Raw genomic sequence first — 22,582 nt, 5'->3', positions numbered from 1 at the left:
TTTCTCAAAAACTTATCTCCCTAAAAAGTTGTTACTATTACTATATAAGTATAATATTAATGGGGGAATAATTGTTTATGATATATATATACACACACACAGAGATTGCTTAAGGGGAGGGATCCCCATTTAAAAAAAAAAGGGATACGCTCCTCACCGTTAGATTGATTTTAATGAAATTGTGTGGTTAAGATTAAAACACAGGCCACACAATTTCATTAAAATTAAATTCAACGGTGAGGAGCGCGTCCCCATTTTTTTAGAAAAATGGGGATCCCTCCCCTTAAGCAATCTGTGTATATATATATATCAAGGTAGCTATCTTAGCTCAATTAATTAGGTTCCAAGAAGAAAGTAAAGATGGGGAGAGCTCCTTGCTGTGACAAAGCCAACGTGAAGAGAGGTCCATGGTCACCTGAAGAAGATGCCAAGCTCAAGTCTTACATCGAGCAACATGGCACCGGCGGTAACTGGATCGCTTTGCCGCAAAAGATCGGTATGCATACCTTCTTCTTCCTCTTCCTCAAATTAGTTAGTGTCCTGGTTACTATATATCAAATTAATTAATTAGAAGTTACCGGTTGTATTAATTAGATGAAATTAGGTTTTTGCCAATTAAATTCTCTGATGGATAATTAGGGCTTCAGAGGTGTGGGAAGAGCTGCCGGCTTAGATGGTTAAATTATCTCCGCCCAAACATCAGGCATGGAGGGTTTTCTGAAGAAGAAGACAACATAATTTGCAGCCTCTACATAAGTATTGGAAGCAGGTAGGCACATATATGAATTTAGTATTGAATCTCACTTTTACATAAAAAAATACACATCTTATAAATATCACAATATCAATTACATATCGACATGTAAATTAGTGTAATTTATTTCCTAGCTAGGGTAATCAATTTTGTGATTAATTTCACAACTATGGATGATGTATGTATGTGTATATGTAGGTGGTCTATAATTGCAGCCCAAATGCCAGGAAGAACTGACAATGATATAAAGAACTACTGGAACACAAGGCTTAAGAAAAAGCTTCTTGGTAGGCAGCGCAAAGAACATCAGCTGGCTCGTAAATCAGGCCTAGTTAAACAAGACACCATCAAAAGATCAGGCGGTGTTGGTGGAAACAGTACTAACTCCCATTCTGCCGTTCCGGCCACCGACGATCAAAACCCTTACTGGCCTGAGCTTCCAGTGCATGCAGTACCCACAGTACTTCCACAACAACAACAGCAGCCTTGTTTTAATGATCATGCTTCTCTCAGAAAGTTGCTCATCAAGCTTGGAGGGAGGTTTGGTTCAGATGTTAATCATAATCATGAGACTAATCAAGTTATCCAAGGTAGGCCCGCCAATATTCAACCAACCTATCAAGTTCTTGACGATGATAATTACAGTCCATACGCCGCTGCTGCTGCTGCTACTCAGCAAATGGATGAGCACTATTCTGGTAAGAACATGCAAAGTCTCTTAATTCCTCGATGTGGGATCCATGCTCTCAACGATTCTTCTCTTTCCTTAAGCAATGATGTTATCAGCCCTCATCAATTTGCACAAACACATTACATAGTGAATACAGATAACATTGATGGACCTGGTAATGGTATAATGAACAACATGTTTCAAGGGCAAGGTGGTAATTATGAGACTGATCAGCTGAAGGAGATGGTGGTGTATAACAACAATGACAACCAACACAGATTTGATGGGTTGGAGTTCTTCTGTGGGGAAGAGATGATGGTTAATAATAGAATTACCAGTAGTTATGGAGAAAGTATTGGGTGGGGTGAGATGCTGGGATGTCCTCCTGTGGCCTCCTCCTCAGACGACTATCATGACAGCATGGACCGATTGATCATGCCGGCCACACGCGGCCAAGAATGTGGTTTCGCCAACGACCAGTTGATGAGTGGTTACCCTGGGGAGGCATTATAAAGTGATGATCATTGTGTACATTCAATTAATGTAATGTTAAAATTTGGTAGCAATAGGGGGACGTGGTATTGTTTTGCGCCAAAGAGGGAAACCCTAATAATAAACTCATTAGATGATATGTTTTTTTCTTCCATGATTTTCCTCTTAATTTTTGGACTGAATTTCTTCATTAAGGTGGAATTAGCAGAATCTGAAGCCCTATATATAGCAATACTAGCTACTTGGTTCAAATTTGATCCGTCGAGTACTGTGAAGCTTTTTTTTTCTCTGACTGAAAGAACATGCATGTTTCAGTGTGTTGTTCCTGTTGATTTTAGATGGTGGAGATTAGCATTTCTTCAAGAAATTTACGAATTGGGAAAAAGGGTATGTATTATTTTCCCAGCGTGGTCATTAATATTTCATATTTGTATATATGGGTGACAGTGCATGTTCACTGGAAACCCAGATAAAAACAATTTCTTGGAACAAGTTTCATGAGTTAGCTTTCCAGGATTAAGAAATCAAGATAGTAATTCTCGAAATTTAATGTCTTCAGCTCAGGAAGAGAGAGAGATGAAACTTAAAATTGTGAAAATCAACCAGTTCTGAATGACACACATGCTTTGTAATACGTGTCTTTCAGACTGTCAAACCTTTATTTTTTCGACAAACTTTCAGGCCTTTAACTTATAAATTTTTGTTTGATTTAAACTTTTAAACTGTGCCCACTTAGTATTACAAATTAGAATGCACATTCGAATTAAATTATTATGCTAGTTTGTTGTGAAGATTAACTACTTTTTCATTCTTATGGTGTAGATAATGTCATATGTATTAAAAAAACTTTTAAACTGTCAGCTTTATTCTTATATTTTATATAACAACTTCTAATTTTCAAGTATTAGATCTGATAAAAAAGTTTGATGATTAACACTCAAAAGGTATGGTGCTTTTAGTAAGATTATCATGCACGTATGAATCCTCTCTCTCCCTCGATCTGAACGCATAAAGCATTTGGTTTAAATTTTGATCCAGATGATGATTCAGAGAATACAGATGTGTGAACATACATCTGTATATATAAATTGCATATTCTGGTTTGAGTTTCTATTTAGTATTTATTAGCTAGTCTGTGGGAAAAATATATACAGAGATATGCATGATTCCCCCTCTATATAAGTGCATGCAATACTCAGCCATAACTAGATACACAAATTGAAAATGTACATAAATATAGCCAACAATGTTGACTAAGACAATTCATTATCTTCTTCCAAAAAGTACAGAAAAACAATTCATCTGCTGCTTACATATGAATATATACATCCATAGATAGCTTGGGGCAAAGTTTTTGTTATGCTGCTAGCTAGGCAAAGCAATGCCGTTGGTTTTTTTAATAACCTTTTACTGTGACTATACTAGGGTTCGTCCGGTGATGAGAGTGGGTAGGGTATTGAGTAGGAGACTACGAGTAGACTAGAGATACAGGGTTCGAAACCCCCTGTGTAAACAATAACTTCGACGGAAATTGCAGAAAACAAGGGAAACTTCTGAGTAAGCTTTAAATTCCACACAATCTGATATATGTGCATATTTATATGTGAGTTACATATAAAAGAGGATGAAATAACAAAGGCTCATGTATGACATTGGTCTTTTGAGTACTTTAAATTTTGAAATGCCATGTGTCAGTAAGCTGTTGACATCGATTGTTACCTAACAAGCTCCAATGATATATGGTATGCAATAACTATCAATTCATCGGTCGAAACAGTCAATATCAGTAACGGTAATTTCTTCTAGATCAACACAGCAGCTGGCAGATGTTAATTAAATGAATAAGTTGCTTAATTTTGGTATTCGTCAATTAGCTTATTGTTTAACTACGACATTGATTTATTAATTAGTTCCAGCTTCTCTTGTTAACTAACTATTCATACAAAATTTAGAGTCAGATTAATTTGATGATCATTTGTACAAATTCTAGGTAGCTAGATATCATGAATAACATGTAATTTATCAGTCTTCTTCCTGTAGTAAGACTCAAACCTAGGGTAGGGTTCTTTTGCATAATCATATAAAATTAATTATTATTCATCGATGGATCTTATTTCAAAAATTAGAATATTTAAGTCTCTTTTTTATTACAAGTGAGAGTTTTAATCTAAACCACACTATAAGGAGATGAGGGAGGATTCGAACTGGGTGCACTGAAAATAATACAAAAACCTTAACCACTAAGGTAATCGACTACATGCTTAGAGTCCTTAAATCTAACACAACATCTATCTAGCTATGCCTAACATAATTGAAATAGCCTTTACTTAGGGTAATGTTAGGGAGACCAAAACTTCTAAACCAAACTTGTAATTAAATCAAAATGATGTGGTGGTTGATCATTGGATTACTACTTAAATATTGATCAATGTGCTTATTTCCTATTGGTGACACATTATTTGGTTTGAAAATTTGGTTTAAAAATATGATCTCCCTGACCTTATTCATTTACTTATGTAGTCAGCTTATATGTAGCTCTGGCCAGAAAGGTCAAATAAATAGTTAGCTTATATGTAGCTCTGGCTAGGAAGATCAAATAAATACGTTCTCACATATATAGACTCAAATTATCTCTTAGGTCTTGGCTGAAAGCTACAAGGGGCAAAAGTCGATTGCAGTTGTAAATTGCAATCTTTGGATTAAAATATTTACTTTCTGTTGACATGCAAATTTTGCAATTAATGTTTGGTAAGCCATGTTCACGATTTGTTAGAATCGGTTGACATATTTTGAAATTGGTGGTAGCTGCCTCTACAAGCTGGCGATTTAAAATAGTTGGCCCCATTATCTTGACCAACTCTTAAATTCAAAGTTTTCAAAAAAAGTTCTTAATTAAGTTGATTCCACTAGCATTTTCATCTAGTTGCTTAATTATCATGAGCTCAATCATGAAAACTAGGTCAATATTTGAAAGGACATATATCCCACCCAGGTATGCTAAGGAAGCTAAATTTTAAGACCAAATTTGTTAGACTATATGAAGTGGTTATTGATGATTGGATTATTACATAAGTAGTGATGCTTATTTTCTATTAGTCACATATCATATGATTTGTAAATTTAGTCTAAAAATTTGGTTTACCTCACATTACCCATCCAAAAAATTATGGTTGTAAAAGGTAACCAATTCATGCATTTATATAATAGGAGTCTTACATCATAAAGTATAAAGTAAACAATGGCGGATTACGAGACTTCTTCAAAACTAAAAACTGGAGGTCTTGGGTTCGAAACTCATTGCTGGTGTGGAAGCCAAACCGTTGCTTGCCACCAGTTATCTCCCTTAAAAAAAAAAAAAAAAAACAAGTCGCTCAACTCATATTATAACATATAGATAAATTATACTATACAATTGTGCTCAACTCATATTATAACATATAGATAAATTATACTATACAATTGTGTTTCAGTACCATATAATAATATTTTTTATAAAAAAAATTAAATGTAAAATAATGAGCGATTAATTAGTTAATTTTTTAGAATATTGTAAGCTCATAAGTGGGATATCTAGGTAAAACAAATCCCATAAGATTTACAGTCTGTCTGGCTTTCAGTATAGTATACTGGAATTATAGGCATACATAAAGCGGACATACACAAACTCCAGCAAGCAAATTAAGGAGACATAAACAGTTCTGAGGGCTTATACAATTTTAAAACAATCCCTAATTATTCATCTAATTTCTTTCTGTAAAGTTAAAGGGAATATCCCAAACAAAGAAGAAACAGAACAGAAAAGTCCTCAAAGAAAAACCAACATCTCAAAATTTGACTTCTTGTGGATTGCCATATAAATTCCCGTCAACTTGGTGACGATAATAAACACCACAAAATTAATTAAACATGTTATATTACGAATATGTGAAAGAAGCATAGAAGTGACAATAGCAAAAGGACGACTTGTGTCACTGCCTTTTAATTGTTTAATCAACTAAATCAACCCTAATCAACCCCCCACTGGATATTTAAATCTAAACATTGATCCTTAATTCATAATTAATAATCTGCAAGAGATATTATAATTTATTAATTTTGAATATTATAGAATGATAATGACACTCACTAACATGAAAATTCTTGCATGTTTGTCGTGCTGTTCAGCTGTTGGACCAAAATACAGTGGGTTTGTATAAAAAAAGAAGGGAAATACTAAGAATTCTCTTAAAAGTTACATTTTTCATTTTCATAAACTCTCAGTCACTTCATATTTTTAGCACAATCTTTTATATAATGTTAATACAATAATTGACGTTAAACTGTAGAGTTGCAGAAAGTTCATAGAAAGTTTCACTTTAAAAAAGTCCCCTTAGCATTTCTGTGAAGAAAAAAAAGAAATTTATTAGAGAATTATATAGACTAAAACGACTGCAGAGCTAGAGTACTGCAGCCTGGATGTTATATTCAAAATTACATACCATTTACGAGGTGAAGGATTTAGAATTAAGATAGAGCCGCCTAGGGTTGTGTTAATATGATTGCTTTAGGGTTTCAAAATGGTATAAGGAGAGGATATGATAGTTCTTATAATATACAATTCACCTGTCCGCCTAGGGTTTTGTTTATTATTTTTGCTTTTGGATTTTGGCCTTGGCTAATGCTTATGCGTTTGATGACAGTTTTTTAAAATTTTTATTTTTATTTTTATTTTTTCAGGGATTAATTGGTGTCTTCATCACAACAATTTTTCTGTCGAAAAGGCTTATAGAGGCATTTTAGCCTCCTCTGTGTCACCATGGTGTGATTCTACAGCGTCAGGAATCGAACCTAGGATGTGTCATGTGAAATATTGGCTTATAATTCGTTTCCCACAATGAACCACCCCATAATAGTTGTGTTTTATGGCGGTTAAGGATTATCTCTCCTCCTATTACCATCCCCTCCTCTCACACTCTTCTTTTTATCTTATTCTCTATATAAAAAATTCAAAACAAGATGTAGACGTGGTATAATTGCAACCGTTTAAATAGAAGACGATGAAAGGAGAGAGAGATTAAGAAGGGAGAAAATCTTACTCCAATGTTGAAATATGATGTTAGGTTATGTATCTTTTATCCACTTCCATACGCAAGAACAAAAAACAGAGGATCCTCATTAAAAATAACACATGCCTATTGAAGATCTATTCGTCCAATAACATATTATTTAGTGCACTAATTTGATGTCCCTAATATTACTCTTAATATTTTGTATAATTTTATTTGTCTTTCAATTGTACGCACACAAAATTGATTTGTACCAGTAACGGTCGTCTCCCCTTGTATATCGTTGATCTCTATTATTGAGTTGGCTTTAAGAATTTTGGGGCACTCCAAAAAAGTTATTATGCAATTTTATTTTTAAAAAGTTAGCTTAATAATTTTTTTTGCATATTTAGATACAAATATACATTTATGAAGAGTGCATAATAATTTTTTTGAAGTGCCAATATCCCCGTTCTAATATAATTTTACATGAATTTTAGAATTTTATAAGCCAATTACATAGAGCCCATGGAGGCTAGGGGGCCGTGGCAATCTCTAGTCTACATGTAGCAATCTTTGGGTTTGCTTTTAATAATATCAGGAGAAGCACGTAGCATATGCTTCTTCAAAAAACACTTTGAAGCTTTCATAAAAAAGTTTCAAACATTTTTCGAATAAAAACTTCTAACAAAAGCGTTTATAGACAAAATTGTTTTCCACCTAAAACAATCTCGATCAAATGACCATTAAGTACACTCTTGCATTAAGCCCACGAATTAAAAAAATTTTAAGTTTGTGGACTGTGTGACTCAGAATAAGGCCCAAAAAAATATTTTCGATAAGGCCCAGTATATTTGTATTGAGTCCAATTTAGGTTAAGAACATTTGGAAATTGGAATCCCCAAATTTGTCATCAGCTGGTAAACCCTAGAAAATGAGGAGAAAACTCAGGTGATAAAACAGGACCAACCAGACACCATCAATGGCGATTCCGGCGTCCATTCTGTCGCCGCCGTCCGCAACCCCCAAATTTTCGGTACCACTCTCCCACTCTCCAAATTCCCGATTACTTAAAAATGTGAAATTTACAGGTTTTCGATGAATTAATTATGATTGATTCCAATTTTCCTTCTTTATTTCAGATTGAGCTCTTTAAGCAGAAACAATTTCGATTTCAAACCAGCTTCCCGCCAAGTCGTGTAAAAGCAGTTTCATCCACGGCACAATTTGGAGAACCCAACAAAGAAAATAAGCAGAAGCTGCAAATCAAAAGCACTTTTGTGAAGGAGAAGCTGTGGGAAGCCGTACCTGCCCCAGTGAAGGAGCTCCCATGGAGAAAAGCAGCAGATACAGCACTGGAGCAGCTGCTTCTGCTTGGGAAAAAAGCACTCATATGGTCGTTTGTTACTTTTGGCACCCTCAGCTTCTTATCAGACATCATATTTTCCATCTCCAGAAACTATGAATTGATGATACCATTTGGTCTGTTTGTTGGGTGCTTCTTGACTGATGTTTTGAAGGAGACATTGCAGCAAGTGCTTCCCAGGTCGGAGGAGAATGCCAATGAGATTGAAAAGCACTTATTTGGTATAAGCTGCTTTTTTGCTGCTGTTAAGTTCGTCTCTGCTGGTCTCCCAATGCAGGCAAGGGTGTTTCTTCTGCACGTTGCAAATGGCGGGTTCCTGCAAGTTTTGTGGTTGTGGAGAGGTTTCTTCAACGAAAAAGACGAAGATGATGGTGTCGATAATTCCAATTCTTCATTGGTCATGGATGTGAAATCTTAACACGACTCGGTGTCTGTTTAGCGTTTTGCGTTTTTCAGTTACATTTTTTTGTTAATCGTTTGTAACCAGTTCTATTTGTGCATACTTCACCAGTTTTGATCTGCGTCGCTTGCAGAAACTGATCCGTTTTCGTGGTTGTATGAGTTGGAGTATCTATGCAATTCAAAATGTGCTTCGAGAATGAAATAATCGACTTTGCATTAACATTTCGTAAAACTTTTCAACTGTTTTCGATACATTTAGTTTAAGATAACGAACAATATACACAACAATTTGCTTTGCTCAAATAACAAGTGTACAAAAAATAGAGTTGCTTTCTTTGGGACTTTTCCCCACTCAAAACTGTAAAATTAAAGATAGCCTATGGATGTTTACTTGTATGTGTCTGTACGCTTCCGATGTATATCTGGCCAAAAAGAGAACCTGCTTCTTAAGATGCAAGAATATCGTTCCAGCCGGCTCCATAAACGTGAACTTGCACAAAAAACAAGTCAATTACGTCCCAGAAGAACGCTCATTTTCGATCTGCCTCACCGTCGAAGGTGACATTCCATGACGGATTAGTTTGGCTGGGTTCCTCCCCTGAAAAGAGAAAAGCACAAAGAACCAAGCGATTACATCACTGATGCCACGTACAGGAACCCTCGCGAGTACTGGATGAATCAAACCTGGTGGCTTGACATTCTCTGGATCCGGATTTATGTCACCCTCAATGCGAGTTGAGCATCCAAAACTGCACGAGACATCAGGAGTTAATGGGGACTGGCAGTAAGCTGTATGCAGCTGTTGATAAACCTCTTCCATCCTCCCCGCTTCCTCATCCTTCTGGTCCATATCAATAAGAATCTGCAAACAATCCCCTCATCAAGTTTTGGAGATAGAGAGGCATGGTCTCAAATACCAAATACATGCACATGCACATGCACGCACGCAAATACAGTTCATTTTCAATCACTACCTCTGCAACTTGGTTCTTGAACAATGGATGAAACTGCTGTCGACAGTACTCGTTAAACAAAATAGTGAAGATAAGCAGTGGAATAGTGAAACCTGATGCAATTGGTGATTTTCTTAATCCGAAGACACCGAGGGCAATTATTTGCATGATAACCAATGAAATTATGACTGTATTGTGAATCATAGGCCAGTACTGTCCCCCACTTTCGTATTCTGCTATATACACATTAAGAATCTGAAATAGGCATCGTAAAGTTTAGCAACAGATTAATTATTCGAATGCTCCCTAAAGAAAAAAAGAAGAAGAAAAAGAGAATAATGATGGCCAGAATGAGAGAGGAACTTACCTACAACGGGGATACTACAGTGGCATCCCCGTTGCAGGGTAGTTCTCCTCCCCGAAAGATACCTAACAAAATAAGGAACAATAGATAGGAGGAGTCCTCACCTGGTTTCGATATATAAAGTAAGCAAGTACAAAGTAAACCAACAAGAATGGCAATATTAGGGGAACCAAGATAGAACAGGTGAAGCCGATGAACCCAAACAGCAGGACTCTAGGAATTTCTGTATGATATGGAAATGACAGTGAGTCATTATACCGTCCTTTCCGTAATATGAACCGTCGGAAATAGTTGCAAAGAAGAGGATAAATTTGCATGAGTTCACATGCCAAGCTTGCCCAACCAGATGATAAAACATAAGTCATGAAGAACTTAGCCTGAAAATTCAAGACCACAACCATAAATAAAAATCAATAATAAAGCTTTCAGCTTTCATAAGCATCACATTACTGATGTAATGTCTCGAAAGTCGAAACAATTATCACTTACAAAACTCTAAGTCACTATGTTAACCATTATGACCATCTGGAATTCAAACTAAAAATGAGTAGACAATTTCTAATGGACAATTTAATATCTATGAGTACTAGTAGTGGACTTGACCCATCTCAATTACAAAGTAACCCGTTTCAAACATGACAAGGAAAAACAGTGGTCACACGTAAGTGATGTAACAGTCCAAATAGACTAGCATAACTGGAACACAACTATTGATCTTCTAAACATATTTAAAGATCAAGGGCATATCACCTGTGCTGGAATCGCATTGGCAAGTTGCGCGGGTATGTCTTTCACACTAGAAAATACACTCAATTGGCTGATAACAGAGCCGGTAAAAACATTAACAAAAAAGACATTCCAGATTGTGAAGTATAAGACTTTGAAGCATGCACTCTTTTTCCTCTGACTGCGAGAGATCCACCCCTCCACTGTTGAAAACAGCATCATGACAGGTGGAACGATGTAAAAAGCCACAATTAAAACCACACTTGGCAGGTACCCCGTTATCACCTGGCTTACATAGTTCCTGCATATGTGCATAAGTAATCATGAAAATGAGTCAAAGCCATTGCAAAACTTTATCCCCGTACACACAGAAAGTCCATGTTTAGTATCCATCATACACAGCATAACAAAAAAATTAAGGTAACAAGGAGAATGTGTCTGTCAATTGACTTACTTTTTGAGCAATCCTTTCAAAGCTGGAAACTTTTTTTCCAGGCTTTTTAGTGCAGTCATGCCCTGAACAAATGTGACAGGAATAAGAAACACAAGCATAAAGGCAATAGTAGCCAGAAGTGTGGCTAACTTCCGGATCCACAGTTGTCCGTACGGTATCCAAAGGTTTGACCAATACACATCATTTGGTTCCGGAGCCATATCTGTCACCCAATGCATAGGATTTGAAGAATGAAGAACCTTTGATGTAACAAGAGCAGCACAGCGAGTCTTGAAAAAGACAAAAGCAGCAGCACACACCTGTATGTAAGACCAAAGACATTTTAGGCTATAATATCGAAATTTCCACAAAAGTTCAATCACTCATAGACAACAACTTATACCTAAATGATGGCAACAAAGTCAAAGTAACAGAACCACAATTCGAAAATGTCACTGATTACGGGAAGAGACTACTCAAGATTCATGTCTTTGACACTGCCATGTGGGATTTTTTTTATGAGCTAGTACTCTGCAGATTGAGGTTCATAATTTCCTACACATAAAAGGGCTGATTATGGGAAGAATGGATAGACATGTGTACTTGTGTGCATGTATGTTTTTATTTTAAAGTATACATATTAACTAACATAAATACATACATACACACAGATATAAATATTACTTAACCATTCAACAACTTTTATTTCTACTTTTCTTTTATTCGAACTATGGTAACTAAATAAGGAAACATCCAATATAAAACTGAAAAATGAAAAAAAAAATTTCAAAATAAAAACTAAAGGAGCCTAAACAAGTTAATCAAGCCAAACACAATTCTATTCCAAACATTTCAAGTCCAACTTTCTGCTTAAGGTGTTATAACCGCCATAATAATATGTGACCAACTGTCTAACAAAACCTGGAGGCAACTGAAGCAAGAATACATGACGATACTAGGAACACTTAGGTAAAATTTGGCTCAAAGGGGTTATGTGTAAGTGAGTTAAAACCTCAAGGGATATTAGTGTAATGTCTCAAACATGAGGGGGTTTTGTGAAAACTCGATAAACCTCAGGGGGTTTTAATGTAAGTAACCCTTGCTTACAAAATTTTCAAGAATTCCATAGTCAGAAAACCATTCTAAAAAAAACCAAATCAGATTCGAAAGATTAAAGCCATACACATCACTAGTTGTGTGTGAATACGTGATGAAAACCAGAGCTAATTAAATTAATTGGGGCCACAGCTTGCATGACCTTTTTTCTTCCACCCAAACTATTGTCGATAAGGGATGACTTCCCTTTAACACTCTCTGAATCGTTCGTGAGTATCTTAAAAGAATCAGTAGCTCCTCCAGACATACCACAATGAAATAGATCTGGTCTATGACTCTGTTCCACAGAAACATCCTTAAGAATCTTGCACATCTTCCCTGCATCGGTCTGCAAAGTTTGATATATCATAAAGTTGCATTAAAAAATATATGGGACATAATTGAACAGATGCATGTGAATGGAGGAAAAACCCACTGATCCTATATTTAATTCTTAAAGAAACCCATCATATAGTTTATATAGCTATCTTAAACCACATATTACTCTAAGTGCAGCTCATGCTAACAGTTATGACGATATAAGCCAATGATAAAACAATGTGATTGCTGAGGAAACAGCTGAAATAATTCAAGCCACATACATACCATCAGTTTCTGAACTTTACCAGATCGATACACCATTTGGTGTGACAAGTAGCTTGATGCATGATATTTTGTGAAGAATTTTCTTACTGAATCACTATAAGATCCTTCTGGTGACCATGGAATAGCACGAACAACAATTGTAAAATGACTTGGATTTGAAGAAGATCCAATAATATATGCCAGCCTCAGTCTAGTGACGTGATTATATTCCTACAGAAGATCCACAACAAAAACACAAAACCAATGTTTAGGATGTTTATAGTTGTATGAACTAAAAGCAAAGATGAAGAACTTTTTACAATATATACGATATTGTACAAGAGGAGATGGGTTTAAATCCTTACAAAGTATAGGAGAATACAAGCTGAAGTAGTGATAATGTACAATGCGAGACAATGGGTCCAAAGCCTGACATGAATTAAAACAGAAAGCAAATGACCAGTTAGAAACTAGTTTCCTGGTGTATATAACGAGAAATAGTTAAATCAATATTGAAACTTCATAAAGATTGAGAAAAATCAGAAGAAAAGGCGGATTATCAGAACTTGCTCTGCACCTTCATAAAAGATAACAACTTTTAAGAAAGTGTTTTTATAATCAAGGATATATGTCTCATACCACTTTGAACCTTCATGAACGTTCAAGATGGTAAAGACTTCCAAGGATTCATCATGGATTCCCGGGTGATCTTTCGTTTGCCCATGATAATTCACCGGAAGCACTATAAAGACGCAGATGACAGCAGCAATGGAAAAGATTCGAAGACTGTGAATGGACAAAATATTAGGCTACAGTATTAGGTAGAATTATTATTCTGCAGGCATAAACCATAAAGATCTAGGCAGGGTTTAATTACCTAAAAATAAGCATCCTGATAAAAACAACCGAATCCAAGCCACCGACTGTCAAAAAATCTTCTTCTTTTGTTCTCCATGCTTTCACTAGCCAACTAGCAGAAGGAACAAACCTTTCCAAATTGAAAAGATCACTTCTTCTTTTGGATATCGTAAGCATTCGTCCAAAGTAGACGTTCACATTGCTCGGTTGTTTCCTCAATATAGAATATAGCAAAAAGAGTACCACGCACACAGCTATATTAATACCAGCAGAAGTCAAAAGAGCTGCCAGATTCATCTCTACCCACTAAATCTACAATCTTCAAAGTATCTCATCGCCCAAGAAAGCGAATGCAAGACATCCCAATTACACCACAAGCCGAATTCAGCTAGTAATCCGAAGTTCCGAACACACACAACTCAGCTGCTGCAATACTTATCCGTCGATTTGCCTACCAATTCGAAATTTCGACAACTCAGAAATAAAAAAGCAGAATCCATACGTCCTCATTCAATTATTGATATCCCAAATTCCAAAATTCAACTTCAATTCTCACTCTCACAAAACCAAAGCTATTCACATTGCTTCAACTCAAATTATTCGCAACAAATATCAAAATTAATCACAAATAATCAGTAATTAACAATCAGATCAACGCTTCAGAGTCTAAGCAAATAGAAAACAAAGTAGAAATCAAATCAAAGAAATCAAAAACTGGAAAAAATCGAGCACCTGAATCAACAATTCGAGTAATTCGCAGAGAACCCCAAGTGAAGGAAGCGAATTAATTAACCGGAATTCCGAGGGCAGAGTGGGAATTAAGACTCGCACGCCATTAATTGCCGCGCTTTTGCTTCGACTTCACAAAAACTCCAACGGTAAAAAAATATCCACGAACGATAATTTACAAAAATAGAAGAGAAAGAAAAAAAAAGAAGAAGAAGAAGAAAAAGAAAAACGTAGAAAAGAAACCCTGGATAATATTTCAGGCAATTTTCAATGATTGGGGGACATCCGGGGAGAAGAAAGAAAAGAGGTGAAAGCGCAGAAGAAGAACCAACTTTTTGCGGAATGCCACGTGCTGTCAGGTGTTTTTGTACTTTCACTCAAATATACGCGGGGGCAACGGGTGGCACACGTGGTGGAATGCCACGAACACTCGACGATAAATTTTTCGGAATGATCGGTATATGGAATGATGTTATACAAATTGTGAGATATGTGTGTCAAAAAGTTAATAATTTAAAAAATAAAATTTTTCACCACTTCTATAAAAACACATGATATACCACTCGTATTCCTGTCACAATGAAAATTTTCTCCACTAGGACAGTCCAAGCCTAACTGTCCAATAGGATCGTATAAGGCATTTTCAATAGAGATAGCTAAAAGTTCAAAAGCTAAAAAATGATTTGATTTGTCAGAAAAATCATCTTCAATTGATGACTGGTTTATAATTCTTTAGAGCCCATCAGTCATTATTTGGTCAGGGCATCAATCAGGCCAAATGTAACCCTTCTTTCACCCCTTTTTTATGGGTACGGTTGCTTAGTTACAATAATTAATTAAAATTCAATGTCTAAATTTATAAACATCCAACAATAATTTAAAAAGACTGCCTAGTAGAAAAGTAATTAACCTATTATTACAAAAATATTTACAACTTGTGCCACAATATTCAAATCAAATCCATAAATGTTATTACTCACCTTAATTATAATGAACATTATCAGACATACTATTTTATATATACACACACGTTCAAAGTATATTGTACTACTATAAGTTCAACGTATATACTTATATACATACATATATATTATATTTCTTTATTTATATAATTTGATACACATATGTAATAAAAAAATTGCTTAATGCATGTAAAAATTCATGCAAAATAATTTACCTACAAAAAAAAAAATATTATTTGATTCAAATTGTGCACCTACTATTAAAATTTTAAAATGTTAGATTGCTTAAAAAAAGCAACATAACTTATAGTATGTCTGCAGGCATATGTGTATGCAAAATAATTTTAAAATGTTTTATCCTTTTTGCCGTTGGTGTACGCTACGCCACGATTTATCGTACTTAGATGCGCTAGGGTATTCTGTCCCACGTGATTGGTTCGAGTTTCGTTATCTTGTACGCGGAAGCTGGCACCACACAACCTTTTTCCCTCTTCACAGATTGCTGTGACTGGGCTCTCAAATATTGGATCAAGCCCAATAGGACTGGCCCATTATTTTTACGAGGGGAAGCTTGGGGCTCTTTTCGTAGCTCCATGGGATATAGAACAGCTTAAAAACCCTAACACTAAGGAGGGAAAAGTCCTACTAAAACTATCCTCGCTCTTACGAAAACATTTCTGGTGTATGTTGTAAACGAAAAACCCCTAACCCTTAACCCTGACCCTAACGGCGATGGAGGACTGGTTTTGCTTACCTGAAGATTATATTGTAACGAATATCCTCACCAGATTGCCCGTGAAATCTCTACTCCGATTGAAGTGCATCGCAAAAATGTGGCTTTCGATGATAGGATCATTGATCGACATAAACAGAAAAGGAAATTATGGGAAAGGGAAAAGTAGAAAAGGTAGAAGAAATTAAAGTAAATTCATATCATTTCATTTCATTTCTAGTCATTCAAAGATTGTTAGGATTTGACATGTAGATCAGTAGATGGGTCTAATGGTATCACATATATAACAGACCTAATAGATAGCAATAACAGTAGCTAGTCCAATTGGTCTAACATAAGTCCAATAGGTTAGAGTCGCATCATTGGACATTATCCGATCAAGAATTCGCCAAATCCCAGTTCAAATTTACATCTGAGCATCAAACCCTAAGACCTAGACTCCTACAACACACACTCCTCCTCGGGATCCCAATCCATTGACTTGGATCCGCCCCCGCCGTCGCGGTTTGGAGATGTTTCTTCTGTCAGACACCTCACCTTCCCAGTAGAACTCCAGCAACATCCTGTCAGACTACTAGCGGCGTGCAATGGTTTGGTGTGTTTAACTGTAAGTTTGCCTTCTAATTTTGATCAGTGTATACGAAGCTATTATCTTTGGAACTCATCGTCTGGATTGTCACGTAAATTACAATCGTTGAACAAGAATTATCCACCATCTTATTTTGGTTTTGGTTACGTTTCAGCCACTGACGATTACAAATTACTAATCAAGTTTGGTGGTGAGGTTGACGTCCATATGTTCTCGTCGAGAGCCAACTCATGGAAAATGATTGTGGCCCCTGACGAGGGTTTCTCACGTCATTATGGGGGTGATGAGAGCATTCTTTTCAATGAAGTACTTCATTGGCCGGTGACCGTGAGTGCTTTGGGGGGAAACTGTGCTCTGTTAGTTTTTGAATTGTCCGTTGAAGAGTTCCGGGTAGTACCATTGCGTTCTTTTGACATGTTAAATAAATTTCGTTTAAGGGGTCCGTTTTATGTGACTGTTGTTGGAGGATGTTTGTGTGTATCGTATTCTGAGGTAGTGAAAGATTATGATGGCCATGTTGATGTATGGGTCTTGAAAGAATATGATGTGAGTGACTCCTTGGATTAAGCTGTATATATAGGTTGAAGATTAATACTGACAATCACCCCTACTCCTATGTGATATGTTTTCAACGAATCTTCATCACGGAAAAGAGTGTACGTAGTTGTATGCAGCAGTACTAGTGGAAGCGGAATGGAGTTGATCAAGTGTGAAACAAAAGAAGAGAAGCTAGTCAATGGCATGCTTTACAAGTTTGTGGATCTGATTGACCCATACACTCTAAATCAATACTCTACATCTTTTGGTGATAGCCTGCAGGTTATTACACATAATGAGAGTCTACTTTGGCCTTAATGATAAACCCTCAACAGCACATGCCATGAACACAAGCCGTAAGCCGAAAGCCGAAGGGAGTGACCATGCGCATGCTCTCGGCAGCACATGATAAACCCTCAAAAGCGTACATGCCATGAACACAATCTTTTGGTGATAGCCTGCTGGTTTGTTTTGTTTACTCTTCGTTATGACTTTAGCGTTTATTTTCTTTAGTCTCCATGTTCTTGATTTATGTTCTTCTTATGGTTTTTCATACAGCTACAATGTTAGAGACACTCTCAAGATTAGTCTTGTATTATTTTAATTGTCGTACTCGTATGCTGGTTTTCAGAAATTTGCTGGATCCTGTATCGTATCCTATATATGTTGTACATGTGCCCGTTGCATCCAAACTGATGTGAACTCTACTCTCTTCCAAGGCCAGTGAATGGAAAAATATATATATTCACACACCAATGAGTACCTTATATACTCACTTTTTTATTTGCCCAACTAACAAAATGCAATGTATTTTTTATACGCATTTTTCTAAATCCTAAACCCAAAAAAAATATGTCCATTCACACACGAGGTGATAAATTTGGCACAATTTGGTTTTGGTTGTATTTACACAAAGATAATACTTAGTGAGTACCCTATTGTTTGGGCCCAAAATATTATTGATGGGCCGAGCAGCAGGATGTGCTCGGCCCAAGGTAATAACAAATACTATGGGCCGAATAATAAATCCCGGGCCGGCTGGCAGGGTCGGCCAAATCCTATCCTAAGTAGTCCGGGTGAATAGAAAAGGTCGAGGAAGTCCTGGTACAGTCAGGATTCTCGACCGGCAAGGAATGGAGTCTCGAAAAGAAGGAAAATTCAGAATCCCAGTGGGAGTAGGTTTGTTCGAGTTAGAGTTGAAATGGGACAAGGACTCCCAATCCAAATCAGAATTGGTTTCAAGGAATGGGGCACTATAAATACAAGAAATCATGCAACGGAAAAGCCCCTTCAAAATCAGCATACAATTGCCCTGCGCAAAACCTCTCAAACACCTTGAGATTTTTTCCTTTTCTTTTCCTGCCGACACACCTTCAGTTTGGATAAACAGCACTGTGGAAGCACCCGGCGAGCACCTTCAGTTTGGATAAACAGCACTGCTGCCGCAGAATCGGCCGACCAAGAAGCACCTTCAGTTTGGATAAACAGCACTGCGTCGAGGTCGACCGATTATCTATCCAAGTCTCGGTCGAGAAAGGTTTTCGAACCTTTGTTGGCAAAGGTCACCTTACTAGCCTTCTCGGCATAGTTAGGTGTTACAAATTACATTGCTCGGCGTACTGGTCGCCGAGTGGTTTTATGATTGGATACTCACAAGTGAGTTTCAGGGTTCGGCATTCCGACGGCCGAACTACGTTTACCATCAAGACATACATCACGTTCGAGTACCTGTGCCCATACAGTTTGGTCTCGATTCGACGTGCTTATACTCTCACGAATATAATCACAATGACCGAAGCGGGCTCGGACGATTTGTGAACTCCGCAGAATTAGCAGCCTTGTCTTCAGGCTGTAGAACCCAGAGACCGAGAGTGTTCCCTCCTCGGTCACAATCGCAAGATAGAGAAGTCAGCGACGCGCTCAAAGCTACATCAACAAATTTACTCCTCGGCCAGGCTCGGCCGACGAGTTGGCACGCCCCGCATTCGACCGAAGGACGTAGTTAGCTTATTAGTTACTCGGCCTGCGCGCCACGTAGATTTTGTAATTTTTAGGGTCAACATTTTGGCACGCCCGGTGGGACCTTTGTGCTAAACCTTCGGAGTTCATGACCATTGAGACACGGTCTACGAAGCAGAAAACAACCATGGGAAAGTTAACGACTGACTTGCCAGTGCAAGGCCTTGGGCAGGATTTGCACTCTACAAAAAATCCGATCATAGTGGCGCCGCCCGAGGCCACAAGTGTAACACGCCGAGAGAATGAAGTTTGTCTCGGCGGGCAACCTTACAACCCAGCAGTCCCGAATCAAACAGTTGGAATGTTCATGGAAGGGATTGTGGAAGATTGTGATGACGATGGTGGGGAAGGTTCCGATCCACCAACTAGGACATTCCTTCGGAGACGACTAGATGAACAATATCGTCAGGTCGAGCAGTCGATTGGTCAGAAGATGAATGATTTGCTAGACGCAATACGTAGTAACAGCGATACACAGACCAGAATGCTTGAACTACTGGTTAGTAAAGCCTTCGAAGATGGCCAGGTCGGCCATCCTCGGCAGCTCCCGACGAATGTTCCCATACCAGCCGAGAGAGGGTCTGCTCGGCCGCAACCAGTCCCCTTAGAAAGAAGAGGACCAGGAAATAGATCCGAGGGACCAAGCCAGGGAGAAGAAGCCGTTTCCGTAAATATGACCGAAGTCCAGAGAATGATTGATTCGGCCCTGAAGAAAGGGCCGAAGTTTCCAAAGTTCATCCATCCATACCCGGCTTATGTGGAAAGGTTTGAATACCCACGAGGATTTAAAATCCCTGATTTCAGCCTCTTCGCCGGGGAATCGTCTCTATCCTCATTAGAACATGTGGCCCGGTTCACAGCGCAGTGTGGAGACGTCAACAACGACTTCTACAAACTACGTTTGTTCAATTTTTCACTGACGAGATCAGCTTTCGCCTGGTACATTAATCTTCCACCCAATTCTGTGCAGAGTTGGGAAGAGTTAGTCGAAAAGTTCCATGAACAATTCTATCGGCCAGGGATGGAGATGTCCGTATCATCCTTGGCCAGGATGGCTCAAGCATCCGACGAATCTCCGATGGAGTACTTAACAAGGTTTAAGTCGGCCATGAATTGGTGCCGAGTACCACTCCCCGAAGTGGAGTTCGTCAGGATCGCCCTTAACGGATTAGACGTGGAGTACAAAAAGAAATTTCTGGGGGCAAATATTCGGGATATGTACGAACTTGCTCAACACGTCGAACAATATGATTATCTGCTCCGAAAAGAAAAGATATCAAAGTCACCATCCCGAGGGACGTTGTATAAGAACCCCACGGTTAGCTATGCATCGGCCGAAAGTGAAGAACCTCAGTATGCTAGTGTGGATGCGCCCGAGATAGTAATAGACAAACCCTATGTTTGCAAGGCTTTGGCGCAAGTAAATACCAAAGACACCAAAACCCGTTTGGCCGCCGAGGAAACGGGAAGTCATCAAAAGTGTACACTTTTGATATCACCAAAGCTGATGCAATTTTCGATCAATTATTGGCAGCAAAAATCATCAAGCTTCAGCCGGGACATACTATCCCTAAGGCCGATGAATTAAAAGGAAAGATATACTGCAAGTATTATAATTCTAATAAGCATGCAACTAATAATTGTGTTGTGTTCCGAGACACAATTCAAAGTTGGATCGAAAAAGGAAAGTTGAAATTTCCGGAAAAAATGGCGGTCGATGTTAATCCTTTCCCTTCAACAACGATTGGCATGGTGGATGCTCACCTTCCCAAAAACAAAGGGAAGGCCGAATATGTCCCGGTGCAGCATATCCGTCAACGGCATGGTCAAACAAGACTAAAGCTTGATATATTTTCAAATGCACCACCAACGGAACAACCGGGGCCACCCGTTGATAAGCCTATGACGAGGTCAAGTGCCGACAAAACTCATGAATCAAAGGTGTTATGTGACCATTGTAAAACACCAGTTGAACCTGGGAAGAAGACATCTTCAACACCACCAATGGCCCCTACGGCGTCATCAAAGGGATTAGGTCCACGACGTCAAGTGTTTGATCGACTCGGCCCACAAGTAAAGCCGAAAGAACAGACCTCGGTCAGGCGGCGTCTTGACTTCGACGCACCTTTCTATAATGAGAATTATTACTCGCGCAATACCAACAGTTCGGGCTCGCCAGCTGATCGCAAAACTTTCAAGCCACCCAGGACATCGGATCAACGCTGGTACAGTTATAACTCTCCAACTGGCTTGTATACGGCGCTATCTAAATCTCAAAAACGTCGCCGCCAACGGATAGATTGCATAGCTCGGCGACGAGAAGCGCAGGCCAGCCCGGCCAACCAGTGGCAACCAAAAAAGGCCGTGGAAGATATTAGCGAACGGCCAACCCCGACTATCATGACCGAGTTAGCCGAAGGGAAGAAAGTAGCGGATGCTGATTTCGAAACCACCATTGAGGAGGCTGAGAAACGTATTAAGATCCTTCTCCGGCCTGTGGAAACGAGAGCTCGTCTAGAGTACTTTAGACAAGAAGCCGAAAGGAAACTTTCTCCGTTACCACCGCGCGAGCCGTTTATCAAAATACGGCGCAACTTACACCCTCCATTCCTCGGTGAATCCATGGAATACATGCGAGAATTTCATAAGAAATACTCCGCAAATGACTTGTACAGACTCCCCAAGGCATGTCAGGAAGCCCTCGACTTAGCGCTAACTTGTCCTGATGCCGAGCAAATTATCCAGAAAACTTCTGATCCAGCCATTAAAGCTAGGTTTCAACATATACGGGAGGCTCGGGTCCTTGGTTTTAAGGTCGATCCTTACACAGATATCGACGCCGCCGAATTACCTTTTTCGCTCGAAGACCTTCATCATTTACGCTATCATTTCGAAGTCTTCTCGGCTGTATCGCTCTTCGACCTCACGGCCGATGAGGAAAAACGGATAGCACGTTTGGATACATATCTAGACACGAGGAACGCCCGTATTGCATATGAAGAACGAGCCCGTATAACAAAGGACCAACATAAATCTTCGGCAGTCCACATCGTCGAAGGAAATGGCTCACCCGCACTCGATTTGGTTCCCACGTCTCAGATACCGGCTCTTACCGAGGAACTCAAAAGTTTGATCGAGGATTTTCCGACGACTGCCACAGGGGATAGTTCTCCAGAAGACGACGACCATGACCCAATGGGCCCCTCGGTCCTCGAACATATGGAGATCAGTATGGTCCACGTTCTACCAGCTGAATTCCAACCGAGTACCCACCAGTCAAGTTTCTTGGAC

General features: G+C 38.4%; 3 protein-coding genes and 1 long non-coding RNA gene across 9 annotated transcripts; 3 read left to right on the top strand and 1 right to left on the bottom strand.

Moving 5' to 3' along the window:
- The first annotated feature begins 328 nt into the window (after positions 1 to 328).
- Positions 329 to 2,126, top strand: LOC137718773 (transcription factor MYB87-like). The gene is made up of 3 exons (XM_068458309.2): positions 329 to 496; positions 640 to 769; positions 953 to 2,126. The coding sequence occupies exons 1-3, from the start codon at positions 361 to 363 to the stop codon at positions 1,935 to 1,937; spliced, it is 1,251 nt and encodes a 416-aa protein (XP_068314410.2). The 5' UTR covers positions 329 to 360; the 3' UTR covers positions 1,938 to 2,126.
- Positions 2,127 to 7,832: 5,706 nt separating this feature from the next.
- LOC137717729 (uncharacterized) lies at positions 7,833 to 8,913 on the top strand. Its single transcript, XM_068457190.2, has 2 exons — positions 7,833 to 7,976; positions 8,083 to 8,913. Exons 1-2 carry the CDS (start codon positions 7,923 to 7,925, stop codon positions 8,722 to 8,724), a joined length of 696 nt encoding a protein of 231 aa, XP_068313291.1. The 5' UTR covers positions 7,833 to 7,922; the 3' UTR covers positions 8,725 to 8,913.
- LOC137717728 (hyperosmolality-gated Ca2+ permeable channel 2.1) lies at positions 8,906 to 14,808 on the bottom strand. Of its 6 annotated transcripts, none has more exons than XR_015965457.1 (12): positions 14,455 to 14,804; positions 13,742 to 14,173; positions 13,504 to 13,650; positions 13,230 to 13,293; positions 12,886 to 13,095; positions 12,443 to 12,628; positions 11,206 to 11,504; positions 10,776 to 11,052; positions 10,130 to 10,402; positions 9,775 to 9,916; positions 9,393 to 9,570; positions 8,906 to 9,306 (listed from the first exon to the last, which is right to left on the bottom strand). XR_015965457.1 is itself a non-coding variant. In XM_068457187.2 (12 exons), exons 2-12 carry the CDS (start codon positions 14,017 to 14,019, stop codon positions 9,239 to 9,241), a joined length of 2,214 nt encoding a protein of 737 aa, XP_068313288.2. In that variant the 5' UTR covers positions 14,020 to 14,173; positions 14,455 to 14,808; the 3' UTR covers positions 8,906 to 9,238. The 6 variants fall into 6 exon arrangements, 5 of the variants coding, with proteins under 5 accessions (XP_068313288.2, XP_088554899.1, XP_068313287.2 ...); XM_068457187.2 differs by having other exon boundaries at positions 9,683 to 9,916; positions 14,455 to 14,808; XM_088698773.1 differs by having other exon boundaries at positions 8,906 to 9,570; positions 9,683 to 9,916; positions 14,455 to 14,581; positions 14,682 to 14,777.
- Positions 14,809 to 16,490: 1,682 nt separating this feature from the next.
- Positions 16,491 to 17,876, top strand: LOC148695262 (uncharacterized). Its single transcript, XR_015965761.1, has 2 exons — positions 16,491 to 16,753; positions 16,890 to 17,876. It is a non-coding gene; the product is annotated as an uncharacterized LOC148695262 (long non-coding RNA).
- Positions 17,877 to 22,582: the final 4,706 nt, after the last annotated feature.

Source organism: Pyrus communis, chromosome 8, assembly GCF_041283825.1.
Source record: "Pyrus communis isolate YQ-2024b chromosome 8, ASM4128382v1, whole genome shotgun sequence".
Classification (NCBI taxonomy): Eukaryota; Viridiplantae; Streptophyta; class Magnoliopsida; order Rosales; family Rosaceae; genus Pyrus; species Pyrus communis.
The sequence above is the reverse complement of the archived record's forward strand: the minus strand, read 5'-3'. Positions and strand labels throughout refer to the sequence as shown.

Coding starts and splice junctions, on each gene's coding strand:
- LOC137718773 (XM_068458309.2), top strand. CDS start 361: ATGGGGAGAGCTCCTTGCTGTGACAAAGCCAACGTGAAGAGAGGTCCA. Junction 497..639: donor CGCTTTGCCGCAAAAGATCG/GTATGCATACCT, acceptor ATGGATAATTAG/GGCTTCAGAGGTGTGGGAAG. Junction 770..952: donor TACATAAGTATTGGAAGCAG/GTAGGCACATAT, acceptor GTGTATATGTAG/GTGGTCTATAATTGCAGCCC.
- LOC137717728 (XM_068457186.2), bottom strand. CDS start 14,019: ATGAATCTGGCAGCTCTTTTGACTTCTGCTGGTATTAATATAGCTGTG. Junction 12,629..12,885: donor GTAAAGTTCAGAAACTGATG/GTATGTATGTGG, acceptor CAAACTTTGCAG/ACCGATGCAGGGAAGATGTG. Junction 11,053..11,205: donor TTGAAAGGATTGCTCAAAAA/GTAAGTCAATTG, acceptor GCACATATGCAG/GAACTATGTAAGCCAGGTGA.
- LOC137717729 (XM_068457190.2), top strand. CDS start 7,923: ATGGCGATTCCGGCGTCCATTCTGTCGCCGCCGTCCGCAACCCCCAAA. Junction 7,977..8,082: donor CCGCAACCCCCAAATTTTCG/GTACCACTCTCC, acceptor TCTTTATTTCAG/ATTGAGCTCTTTAAGCAGAA.